At 39.6% G+C, this 12,921-nt stretch overlaps 1 protein-coding gene and 1 pseudogene across 1 annotated transcript; both read left to right on the top strand.

The window, feature by feature from the left end:
* Nucleotides 1-202: 202 nt before the first annotated feature.
* On the top strand, nucleotides 203-8,292 carry LOC138811434 (zinc finger protein 25-like). Its single transcript, XM_069999175.1, has 7 exons — nucleotides 203-278; nucleotides 995-1,084; nucleotides 2,634-2,725; nucleotides 3,854-4,493; nucleotides 4,558-4,751; nucleotides 6,498-6,551; nucleotides 8,197-8,292. Exons 1-7 carry the CDS (start codon nucleotides 203-205, stop codon nucleotides 8,290-8,292), a joined length of 1,242 nt encoding a protein of 413 aa, XP_069855276.1.
* A 140-nt stretch (nucleotides 8,293-8,432) lies between these two features.
* Nucleotides 8,433-9,694, top strand: LOC138811436 (14-3-3 protein zeta/delta-like; annotated as a pseudogene).
* Nucleotides 9,695-12,921: the final 3,227 nt, after the last annotated feature.

Raw genomic sequence — 12,921 nt, 5'->3', positions numbered from 1 at the left:
ATTTTAATTTGTTTTAACATAGAGGCAAAATATTTGATTTTAATTCTCCCAATGTATAGATGACACAAAATACATGTTAAAAGGGTGAAATTCCAGACCTAGTGTTCCCATGACTGAGGGCTAATTATTTGATGGAAATATACCCTCACAGAAGCCGGTGTCATTTGATGATTTGTCTGTGGACTTTAGCTGGGAGGAGTGGATGGACCTGGACACTGTTCAGAGGACCTTGTATAGAGATGTAATGCTGGAGACCTACAATAACCTGGTGCTTTTGGGTGAGAAAAGTCATACTAATTTACAAATTCAAGTGATTTGTTTTCAGTAGACATCTGAATATTTGTCAGATTTTCAATATTATTAAGATGTAAGCTTCCAGTGTGTAGTAGTATCATTTCTTCCAAAGGAAAACTTCAACTTTATCATGTAACTCCTGAGGCAATTTTATTCTCATTCTTCAAGAAGCAAATCAGAAATTTGACAAAAGATCTAAACTATGCTCCACTAACAGGAGACTGTCTTCCCAAACTTGAGGTGATTATTTTAGGTTGTATACAATAGAAGAGGTATGACTATTGGAAATATGAACTGGAAATCACTAGTTGAAAGTGGATATTTATAATCCAAACCTGTCTCTGGGTGCAATGGCTCAAGCCTATAATCGTAGATATGCAGAAGGCTGAATCTGGGGAATTTCAGTGTGAAGCCAGCAATGGCTGAATAGTCCCCATGAGACTCTTATCTCCAATTAACCACTCAAAAATTAAAAGAGTAGAGGGGACTTAAACTGGTACAATGCTATCATAGAGCACAAGGGCCGAGATTAAGCAACAAAACCGGTAAAATAAATCCAAAGCTGGGGGAAAGTCAATCATGAAGCCAGTGAGAAATTAGAAACAACATTTAAGAGCAACATTGTGAACAGGATGTCTGAGATGTTAGAGGAATGATAACTAAGCATGAACAATAGTTCTGCACTGGTTCTTATTAACAGAGCACTGTGTTCCTAAACGTAACTTGATTGTCAAGCTGGAGCAAGGTGCAGATCCATGGATAGGAGAAGCCTCAGACAAGAATTTCACAGGTAAGTTAATGCACCTTGCTTATTGACATTGGATCCAGCACCCAGTTGGTAAGTTCATCTTGTGCTGAACTGAGCAATAATGTTCCTAGTCAAAGAATTATGAGATCCTTTATCCCCATTGTGAATCAAGATACCCTGAATTCTGTGTGGCAGTTGAGTTATAGTTAGCAATTCTCTTTCTTTGTGTGGAAATCATTCTGAAACAAACAAACAAAAAGTAATGGAAGAAATGAGATATCATTTTCTTTGAAACTAGCACAATCCGCGTAAGTGGAAATAAGGAGTACTTCTGCGCTGCTATCCTTTGAGAAGGCAAATTTCTTTTTTTTTTTTTTTTGGGGGGGGTCCGGTCATGGGCCTGGGCACTGACCCTCAGCTCTTCAGCACAAGGCTACACAAGGCTAGCGCTCTACCATTTGAGCCACAGTGCCACTTTCCGGCTTTTTTTTCTGCTTATGTGGTGCTGAGGAATTGAACCCAGGGCCTCATGCATGCAAGGCAAGCGCTCTACCACTGAGCCACCTTCCCAGCCCCAGAGAAGGCAAATTTCTTATCATTCATGGTTGGCAGAGGCTGGGATTCAGAACCAAAGATTTTAGTACAGAGAGGATAATTGAGTGATCTTTACCTGGAGGATATTTGGTCTTCCATGATTCTAAAAGGCAGGAGTGTTAGAAAAGGAATTTTGATGAAACTTTGTTAAAGATGGAGAGAAATGGTTTTTAAAATTCTCAAAGGGACCTAAAAGTAATTCTTACTAAGAAGTAACAACTGAAGAGATTTAGGTATGAATCCTTACTTCTGAGAACAATTCCTGTTTAAGTGAAAGGCCAAGGGGTGTATAAAACATTCTTTTGGTCTCTCAATCTAGAAAATATTCCTTTTCCTAACCTACTAGTTAAGAAAAAAGCAGCACAGTACATAAATTTTTTCAAGAAAAATGAAAAACACAGCAGCTATCTCCTTATGATCAAACAAAAGTATATTTGAGAAAAACTACATCGTAATTACTAAAGCCAGATGGCTAGTTATTGGCTTAAAATTCTAGCAGCACATACTTGAGTGATTTGAGTAAATATTTCCTCTGATATAAAAGAAGAAAAAGGAGCTGGGGAGGTGGCTCAGTGGTAGAGCGCTTGCCTTGCATGCATGAGGCCCTGGGTTCGAGTCCTCAGCACCACATATGCAAAAAGAAAAAAGCCGGAAGTGGCGCTGTAGCTCAAATGGTAGAGCGCTAGCCTTGAGCTGAAGAGCTGAGGGACAGCGCCCAGGCCCAGAGTTCAGGCCCCACGACTGGACTCAAAATAATAATAATAATAATAATAATAAAAGAAGAAAAAACTTAAACACAAAAACATTATTTTCCACTGGAAGTAATCAGTATTACTTCAATACATTTGAGAAAAAAGCATATATTTTCTATAAATCATTTCTGACTTTGATATTTTAAAATCTCTAACACTTACAATGAAATAAATGTCTACATTAAGTGAACTTTTGATTTTACTTATTTTTATCTTTTTTCTATGACTCATCTTCGATATCCCAGGAATTGAGGATGTGATTAAGATGTGCCAGCAAAGTCCAGATGAATGTCTGTGTGAAGCAACAGTTATGAAAATTAACACAGTGGAAGAAAGGGTGAGATTAGTAATGACCCTTCATTTGAGCTCAAAACATAAGCCAGAGTTGATTAGAAATAATATGAACTCCTTAGAGATAAGGACTGAGGATTTCATTGAGTATCAGAACGTGCTTCTCTATAGTGAGCCTGATGAGATTCATGCTGCATGTAGGCCTGGTGGGTCTCCTGTAATTGAAGAATCCTGCCCATATTCAGAACATTTTAGTCAAAAGTATGAGAACTCCAAATGAGCTTCAGAATTTTGAATACGGAGAAGGGAAGTATTAAACTCAGAGAACATATTCTTTTTTTAAAATTTTTCTTATTTAAAAAGCTGTTTTGTCAGTTGTTGGGCTTGAACTCAGGGTCTGGGCACTGTCCCTCAGCTACTCAGCTCAATGCAGTGCTCTACCACCTGAGCCACAGCACCAATTCATGTTTTCTGGTACTGGAGATAAGAGTCTCACAGACTTTCCTGCCCTGAATGGCTTTGAACCACAGTTCTTAGATCTCAGCCTCTTGAGTAACCAGGATTACAGCATGAGCCACCAGTGCCTGGGTTAGAGACCATATTCTTTTTTTTTTTTTTGTCGTGGGGCTTGAACTCTGGGCTTGGACGCTGTCCTTGTGCAATTCAGCTCAAGGCCAGCACTCTACCGCTTGAGTCACAGCACCACTTCCGGTATTCTAGCGGTTTATTGGAGATAAGAGTCTCACAACCATCCTGCCCGGGCTGGCTTTGAACCGATATTCTCAGATCTCAGCCTCCTGAGTACCTAGGATTACAGGCATGAGCCACCAGCGCCCGGCTAGAGATCATATTCTTTACATGTAATTGGGTTTGTGTGAGAGAGACCTTCCATAACCTCAGTAAATATAGAAAAGACTATAAGTCAGCTCTCCTTGTCTAAGAAATACTTCAGAGAGTAAAGAGAGCACCTGAATGTATGGTCTGTAGGAAAACATTCTACTTTAGCCTTATAGTCACTACACATCAGAAAATATACTCAGGACATTATCCTTGTCGATGTAGTGGACATTAATCCATTAGTCTTTCACTAAAGCAACACACCTTACAAAACTTCAGAGCAAATCTCCAGAGGAGTAGTCTGATGAGTATTCAATTTGCAAAATTTATCTTTCAGAAGTCAGACCTGACTTTCCAGCCTGAAACACCCACAGTAGAGCTACCCTATGCATATGAGGAAAGTAGGAAATTTCCCACCCAGAAGTCATCTCTCAGCAGACATTGGAGAACTCACACTGAAGAGAAAACTTCTGTATGCAAGAAATGTGGAAAGACCTTCAGGCAGTCATACCTCATTTTTCATCAGAGAATACACACAGGAGTGGAACCTTATGAATGTAACAAATGTGGAAAATCTTTCAGCCACAAGGGAAACTTTACTGTCCATTGGAGAATCCATACAGGAGAGAAACCTTATGAATTTGACAAATGTGGAAACTCCTTCAGAGAGAAGTCAGACCTCACTTTGCATCAGAGTAGACACACAGGAGAGAAACCTTATAAATGTGACAAATGTGGAAAGTCTTTCACCTGTAAGACACACCTTCATGTTCACCAGAGAATACACACAGGAGAGAAACCTTATGCGTATATAAAATGTGGACAGTCTTTCACCTGTAAGGCATACCTTCATTTTCATCAAAGAACACACACAGGAGAGAAACCTTATGAATGTAACAAATGTGGAAAGTCTTGCAACTGGAAGGCAGAACTTACTATTCATCAGAGAACACACACAGGAGAGAAGCCTTATGAATGTAAGATGTGTGAAAAGTCCTTTACCTGAAAGTCAAACCTCAACAAACAAAAGAATTCACACAGGTGAGGAACCATATAAATGTAATGAATGTGCAAAGTCTTTCATCCAGAAGACAGAACTTCGTGTCCATCAGAGAATACACACAGCAGAGAAACCTTATGATTGTAAGATATGTGAAAAATCCTTTACCCAGAAGTCAAACCTCAACAGCTGTTGGGTCTTCGTCCATCTTTGGACGGACAGGGTCCGAGGAGAGGTAAGTGTGGCCCCTCACCCGTTCCCCAGCCTCCCTTAGCCCAGGAGACAATCAGATGCAGCAAGGAGTCAAGTCAAGCAGGAACTCATTTATTAACAAGGACCATCTCCTTTTTAAAGCAAAAGACTGCGTGGGAGCAGAGGAAATGGGATCAACCAATCACTGAAATGCCACACCTTAACATGCACCTAAGCTTCCATGAGTTGTTTACACCCTGAACCTGAACAAATCCAGCTCTGCCCACTCAACTTCCTCCCAGGACCATCTTTGCTACTTTTGTTCCCCACAGATTTCCCCACAAACAGGTATAAGAGAATTTACACAGGTGAGAAACCTTATGAATGCAATAAATGTGGAAAGTCTTTCAACCGGAAGTCACATGTCACTTTGCATCAGAGAACACACACACAGGATAGAAACCTTATGAATGCAACAACTATGGAAAGATTTTTAAGTGGAGGTCACACATGATAGAATTCACACAGTTGAGAAACCTTATAGATGTAGCAAATGTAGAAAGTCATTTAACCAGAATTTCCCAACTCAGCAGGCATAAGTGAATTCATATACATGAGAAATCTTAGGAATATAACAAATGTGGAAGATCTTTCACCTGGAAAAAACTCAATTTATATCAGAGAACCCACACTGGATAGAAGCCTCATGCATGTAGCAAATGTGCAGTTTTTCACTCAGAAAGCACAGCTTAGGGTTCTTCATTGAATACCCACATGAGAGACATATTATGAATACAACAAATGTGGAAAAGTTTTTCAAGAAGACGTAGGTCAGTTTGTCTCAGAAAATACCCAGAAGACAGAAGCCATATGAATGTAACAAATATGGAAATTCCTTAGCCATTAAGGCATAGCTGAGCCCTGGATTCAAATAGAACATGACATCTATACAATGAATAGATGATTCTATGCCACAGTTCCATGTTGGTTGTTGTGGACATGTTACTCCTGCCTATGTTATTCCAATTGTCTAACCATGGGAAAGTCAAGTGAGCCTTAACTCTACTTGCTTTATGTGGTTAAATAACTTGCAGCTCATAGATAATATCTACTGTTTCCTGTGATCTCAACCCAGCCTTGAGGGAAGGGTAGATTTTTTAAAGTACTTCCTCAGATTCCCAACACTCCTGAGTGATGGTAATGAGAAAAGAATCTAGTTGAGTGCTGGAGAGCTATCTCATGGAACCCTTCATTCCTCTGCATGATGTCATGGAATCCAAAAGCCAGAGCATGTCTCTTTCCATTTCTTCAAACCTTCATCAACAAACTTATCCTGGAAATATTGATGCTCTAGTAGATAGTCTAAGCCAGGAAAAGATTCAAATCATGAATGCCTACCAAGTCTACATTTCCACTCCTGACGAAAAATAGGTCACCTTCTTCTAAATGGACTTTTTCTGAAGGACATGAGGAAGAGCACACTTGTACAATCCACTCACCATCTTGCTGTCAAAGAACTCTAGGGAGCCTTTCTGATCAGTAGGTGACCCCACCTGTGACCATTGTTCTACGTGGCTCCCAAGATGGTTCACATTTCAGAACATCCTGAACCAATTACCAATTGATATCTGTGCCAAGAATTCATTTTTCCTTGACTGATTGGCCCCGGTTAGTCTTTCGTCCTACTGAAGTGATGCTATGAAGAGAATGACAACTTTCTCCTGATTATTGATGTGAGTCAAACACGCCAGGAGTCAATTCAGCTGAGAAAAGTTATCTGCCTTTTCAGGTCCTCCTCAACAATCAGGGGCCCAGTCAGTCTTACCCTCACCAGCTGCTTCAGGTTAGATACCCAGTCACTCCCACAGTCGTTAACTCACTGAGAACCATCCAAGCTATTTTCCCCTCATCATCCACTATGCACTCTACTGACCTGATGACACTACTCCTTGTGACCAATTCCCCAGGATCCCCCTAGTCATAGGGACAAAGTTATCTTCTCTCTTTCAGGGAGAGTTATCCTCTCTCTCTCTCTCTCTCTCTCTCTCTCTCTCTCTCTCTCTCTCTCTCTCTCTCTCTCTCGCTCTCTCTCTCTCTTTCTCACACACACACACACACACACACACACACACACACACACACACACACACACACACACACACACACACACTACTCTGAAAACCCATCTAAAATTTCTGGATTTCCATGTCTAATGTTCTCTATTTGGACATCAAAACAAATAAGATGATGCACAATTTGTTTCATGATATTCTATTACTATATGTATATATTTTTTGTTTGTGCTCGTAGAGAGCTTTAAACTCATGGTACATTAGTCTTTCGTTTTTATGCTCAAGCTTGGAGCTCTACTCCTTATGCAACATATCAAATTTTGATATTGTTCTATTTTGTATCACAAGTCCTTCTGATAAAGGCAGTGAAGGGGTGCCCCCTGTTACATTTTCTCTTTTAAGATGTTTACAAAAAGATGTTTACATTCAAAGAACTACAATATTTTAAATTAGAAAAATATTTTTAAAAATATTTTCATTGCAGAACCTTATGTCAAAATGTAGTATTTTGATGCATATTTAAAAATAAGTAAAGATATTGCTTGGTTTTATTTCTTTCTTCCTTTTTTTGTCTTTCCTGGGCCTGGGCACTGTCCCTCAGCTCTTCAGCTCAAGGCTTGTGTTCTACCATTTCAGCCACAGCACCACTTCTGGCTTTTTCTGCTTATGTGGTGCTGGGGAATCAAACCCAGGGCCTAATGCATATAAGGCAATCACTCTACCACTGAGCCACCTTCCCAGCCCCTATTAGAGAATTTTTTAAAAAGAAGAGGAATAGCTTGGCACCGGTAGCTCACACCTGTAATCCTAGCTTCTCAGAAGGCTGAGATCTGAGGATCATGGTTGAAAGCCAGCCCAGGCAGGAAAGTCCATGAGACTCTTATCTCCAATAAAAACCACTCAAAAACTGGAAGTGGTGCTGTGGCTCAAGCACTAGAGGGCTCCCCTTGAGCTGAGGAGCACAGGGATAGAGCCCAAGCCCAGAGATCAATTCCCACGACTGACCAAAAAAAAAAAAAAAAAGATGAGGAATATAGATTAAGTAACATTGAGCAGTCTCTTGTAAAAGCAGCATTCAGAAACTCTAAACATACCTCTATAGCAATAGTAAAGATTTCCCATTTCTCAGAATTTTAGAAGGAACCTGAGCATATCCCTACTGTTCACAAATGTAAACCTCTTGGCGCTGAATGACAGTTGGAGTTGAAGGCAAAACTTCATTCTTCATCTCATCATTGTCGTAAGAGGTCATAGAATGTTCACATTGAGCACCTGCCAACATACACATTGACATTGTATTGTTTCAAAAATAAATCCCACAACCACAAGTTACTATAATGACAGGATATAAAATCATTTTAAAATGGAAAAAGAGAGCATCAATCAAAATGTGCTTTCATTGATTGAAAATTTCAGTGTGAATTTAAAAAAAACAATAAAATTGGATTGGAGGAAACCCCATCACTGGAGCCTGTGAAATTCAAGATCCAGGGGGCCGAGTCTCAGCCTTGATGCCACTCCTGCCACCACCCAGAAGCCACTGAAATCCTGTCTGTCCTCCACCACCTACTCAGGACACAAAATCAAGTCATGGGTACAATGAGCTGGTACAGAAGGCCAAACTGACCTAGCAGGATGAGCAATATGGTGACATGAAGTCTGTCACTGAGCAAAGAGCTGAATTGTCTAATGATTAAAGGAATCTTCTCTCAGTTGCTTACAGAAATGTTATAGACAACCATAGGTCATCTTAGCATGTCATTTCAAGTATTGAGCAAATAAATGGAAGGTGCTGAGAAAAACAGCAGATGATGAAGAACATAGAGAGAATCAAGAATGAGCTAAGAGATAGCTACAATGATTCACTGTCACTTTTGGAAAAGTTCTGCATCCCTATTGCTTCACAAGCAGAGAGCAAAATCTTGTATTTGAAAATGAAGAGAGACTACTACCAATACTTGGCTGAGATTGCTGATGATGATGACAAGAAAGGGATTGTGAATCGTTCATAACCAGCATATCAAGAAGCTTTTGAGATCAGCCAAAAGGAATTGCAAGCTGGGAGCTGGTGGTTCACACCTGTAATCCTAGCTACTCAGGAAGCTGAGATCTGAGCATCACCATTCAAAGCCAGCCCAGCCTGAGCAGGAATGTCTGAGAGACTTTTTTTCTTGTGAAAATAGTGTTCAGAGGGGTTACAATTACATGAGCAAGGTAATGAGTACATTTCCTATCAAGCATTGTTGCCTCCTCCTTTGTTTCCCCATCCCATCCCTTCCTATCTCCCCCTCACATCTTATCACACCCTCCACTCCCATGTGCCAAAATTGTAAAATTTGTTTTTCGACATAACGTCTTGTACTTCTTATTGTTGCAATGGGTCCACCTGTATCCCTATTTAAACAATCTGTTTTTTCCCTTCCCCTCCACAAATTATACAACATGAAATACAGTGAAAACAGGGGTTATACCATCAGGGAGGGACATACAAAGCAATAAAGAAATCTTATAAATATGTTAGAAACAATAGCAAGAAAGAAACATTTGAGACCCTTATATCTGATAAACCTCTCAGAAAACTGGAAGTGGTACTGTGGCTCAAGTGGTAGAGCACTAGCTTTGAGCTGAAGAGCTGAGAGACAGCGCCCAGACCCAGAGTCCAAGCTTCACAACTGATAAACCTATCAGGTTGGGTCTGGCCCTTAACTTCTCGGTGTTTTATTATGAAATTCTGAACTCCCGAGAGAAAGCTAGCTTTCTTGCAAAGACAGCTTTTGATGAAGTCATTGCTGAACTTGATACATTCAGTGAAGAGTGATTCAAAGACCGCACGCTAATAACGTAGTTACTGAGCGAAAAGTTGACATTGTGGTTATAAGATGAAGTGAAAGCAGGAGAAGGAGGGGAAAATTAAATGGCTTTCCAACTGTTGTCTGCCTCATTCTAAAATTTAGACAGTAGACCATATGTCATCCATGCTGTCCCACAAATAGTTTGTTGTTTATGATTTATGACAGGTTTACGTTGCTTCTATTTGAATTTCTGTATTCCCCAGGGTAATTTTTGTTGCTTAATATTAGGGGAATAGATATTGACCATTAACATTTAGTGAGCTATCTGTTTTCATCTTGAGATGACCAATCTGAGGATGTAGAATTTTTATACAAGTTGTAAATGTTTGGCATGTACTTTGGTACATGGTGACTTGACAAAGGCCAGTGTTAACACTGCTTCCATGTCAAAGTGAAGAAATCTTCCTACATATTGGTTTGTACTGGTGGAGAATAAAAGGGAAAATTGGTTTCAGGCACAGGTGTAGTTATTCCGGATATTAGAAAGTTTGGGCACACTTGCAGGCCTGTGGTACAAACAGATATTCCATGGCTGTTACATGTTGGAATCATGTATTTCTGTGGAAGAGTTATCTCAGTGTGCACACCTAGAGTACAGCACTAGAAGTATTCTGTGAGACAAAGTTGTGTCTCAATTAACTCTGGATAAGGGCAGAAATAGTTCACATTCCATTATTTGTAATGTTTGCTGCTTATTTTTGCTACACATTTTATTTGTATTTAAATGTTTTAGGCAACCTACGAACAAATGTAAAAGTAAAGATGCAGTGAAAATGAACTGTTTGGTAATCATTATTACTACTTTTTCTATAACTTTCATGTAAATTAGTCTTTTGGTTTTGAAACACCTCAAAAGGAATTGTACATTATTATAAACTTGTTCTTTACTCCCTTTTGGCAGCTAATGGGCTTTCACCAAATTTAAAGTGCAAAGTTTATCACAATAACAAAAATACTAATCTATCTAATGACCATCTCCTACAGAGCCAAGTTTTTCCTTGGGGAGGGGAAAATTGATTTGAAAAGTAATATGTTCCAGTTAAAATTTTGATATATAGCATTTTCTAAGTTAGGAAGCCACAATGTTTTTGACCCATCATGATTTTGGTTAGCATTAACTATAAATTCTGTTTTGGTTTTTGAGAATTTCTTGATTCAGTTTGCCTTCTGATTTTGGACATTTCATTTGTCAGGTGCACAGGATTACCTTCCTTTTATTTAGCCTTCTGTCTTGTCACCAACCATTCCTCCTTGGTGGCCATGTACTTCGGAAAAGGTCACATGACTTTTCTGGCTCTACTCACTGTCTAAGATCCCTTGCTTTCTTTGCCTGCATTCCACTAACTATTAACCTCATCCTCTACTGCAGCACATCTCACCTTACTTGATGAGATTGTGTATCTCCTATAAACTCTTCCTGAATGGTGTGCCATTGTTTGCCTTTAAATCTTCTCTAAGTAATGATGGGTCTGAGTTATACCAAATCTCACTCTACAGAATATTTCCTTAGAATGTTACAGAAGACACCAAATAAAAGTGTCATTTTAAAAGACAGGTGGGGCTGAGAAGGTGGCTCAGTGATAGAGTGTTTGCCTTGCATGCATGAGGCCCTAGTTTCTATTTCTCAGCACCACAAACACAGAAAATGTCAGAAGTGGTGCTGTGGCTCAAGTGGTAGAGCACTCGCCTCAAGCTGAAGAGCTGAGGGACAGTTCCCAGGCCCATAGTTCAGGCCCCACGACTGAGAAAAAAAAGATTGTTTTCTTTCAGAATGTAAGATCCTTCAGAGCAGGGACAATATTTTCTGTATGTTCTATTGTGTCCAATAGACTGTAAATGCTCAATAAAAATTGATGATTGGAGGCAAAAAAAATCTGCTTTCTTCATTCGAAATACCAACTATACCAATTACTATTTTTGAGTTTGATATAGTTCTAAAATAAAACCTGCCATTCTTTCAAAGACAAACATATAGACACATATATGTATATAAGCACACATATAATGCTTTGAAGTAATCAGTAAAATTACAATTCATTAATATGAAATATTATATTAGTGTTATGTATAAATCAGTACAAACTCATCCAGTCATTGAATCTTTCCAGACTCCTTCATAACACTGTAAACTTATCACATCTTTTGCACAAGCATTAGTCCTCCTGAGTAAGCTCATGTCAGAAGAGGCCACAACAGTACACAAGGTCCATATAAGGACCTTAAAAATAGGCACACAAAGGAGGTGTGATCAGTTTTGAAAGAAGAGATATCAGTAAGATTATTAAATTATTTGGGATTGAAAACCAAAGAAATGAAGATCTCTACAAAAAAGGGGACTAAAAAGAAAGGAAACACCTCTGAGTTCCAATCAATCCAGTGTTCATGTACAAGTCTTCCAGGGGTGATGGGCCACAATGTGATGCCCAGTGGCCCACATGCTTAACTGCTCAAGGCAGGATGAGATGAAGTCTAGGGCCTCGCATGCAGGATGGCTGAAGGTCAAGGTGATAGGAGGCAGAACTTCTGTAAGAAGGGCCCTTTGTGTGTAATCCTACTTACTTAGGAGGCTGAGATCTGAGGATCAGGGTTCAAAGCCAGCCCAGGCAAAAAGAAAAACCTATAACTTTTTTTTGCTAGTCCTGTGGCTTGAACTCAGCATCTGTGAGCTATTCATGAGCTCTTTTGCTCAAAGTTAGCAACATTTCTAGATTTTTCTGTAAATAATTGAAGATAGGAAACTAACAGATTCTCCTGCCCAAGCTGGCTTTGAACTGTCATCCTCAGATATCAGCCTCCTGAGTAACTAGGATTAAAGGCCTGAGCGATTAACACCTAGCTCATATGAAACTCTTATCTCCAAGTAATCACCAAAAAGCCAGAAGTGGAGGTATGGTTCAATTGGTAGAGTGCTAGCCTTGAGCATAAATATTAAGGGACAGCAGAGTAATAGAAAAGAAATAATCTGAAAATCACAAGCCAGGAAGATGCAGGATATGGAGCAGAACGAGTCTACTGTGTTTATATAGCAGAGGTGTGTGAAGCAAATTAGACACTTTCCCAAGTGACTCATAGGATGGCAATATGCAGCATTTTGCATCTGCACCAGCAGGTGGCACTAAATCAACAAGGCTAGGCAGGCCTAGTTGGTTGGGCTCTAATGAGCAGGTGATTTTGTAAATTTGCTAGGTGTTGGGGGTATAATGGGGTGAACTGAGGCCCTTCAGGATTCTCTTCCTTCATTCTTCCATTATCTTGTTCATCATTCCATTTTACAGATGAGGAAAGCTCT

The sequence above is a fragment of the Dipodomys merriami genome, unplaced genomic scaffold, assembly GCF_024711535.1.
Source record: "Dipodomys merriami isolate MVZ:Mamm:240054 unplaced genomic scaffold, mDipMer1.0.p SCAF_529, whole genome shotgun sequence".
NCBI lineage: Eukaryota > Metazoa > Chordata > Mammalia > Rodentia > Heteromyidae > Dipodomys > Dipodomys merriami.
The sequence above is the reverse complement of the archived record's forward strand: the minus strand, read 5'-3'. Positions and strand labels throughout refer to the sequence as shown.

Excerpts from the sequence above, each read along its gene's own strand:
- LOC138811434 (XM_069999175.1), top strand. The coding sequence starts at position 203 with ATGGACCTGGACACTGTTCAGAGGACCTTGTATAGAGATGTAATGCTG. Across the intron at positions 279-994 it reads CAATAACCTGGTGCTTTTGG|AGCACTGTGTTCCTAAACGT; the intron begins GTGAGAAAAGTC and ends TCTTATTAACAG. Across the intron at positions 2,726-3,853 it reads TTAACACAGTGGAAGAAAGG|AAGTCAGACCTGACTTTCCA; the intron begins GTGAGATTAGTA and ends TTTATCTTTCAG.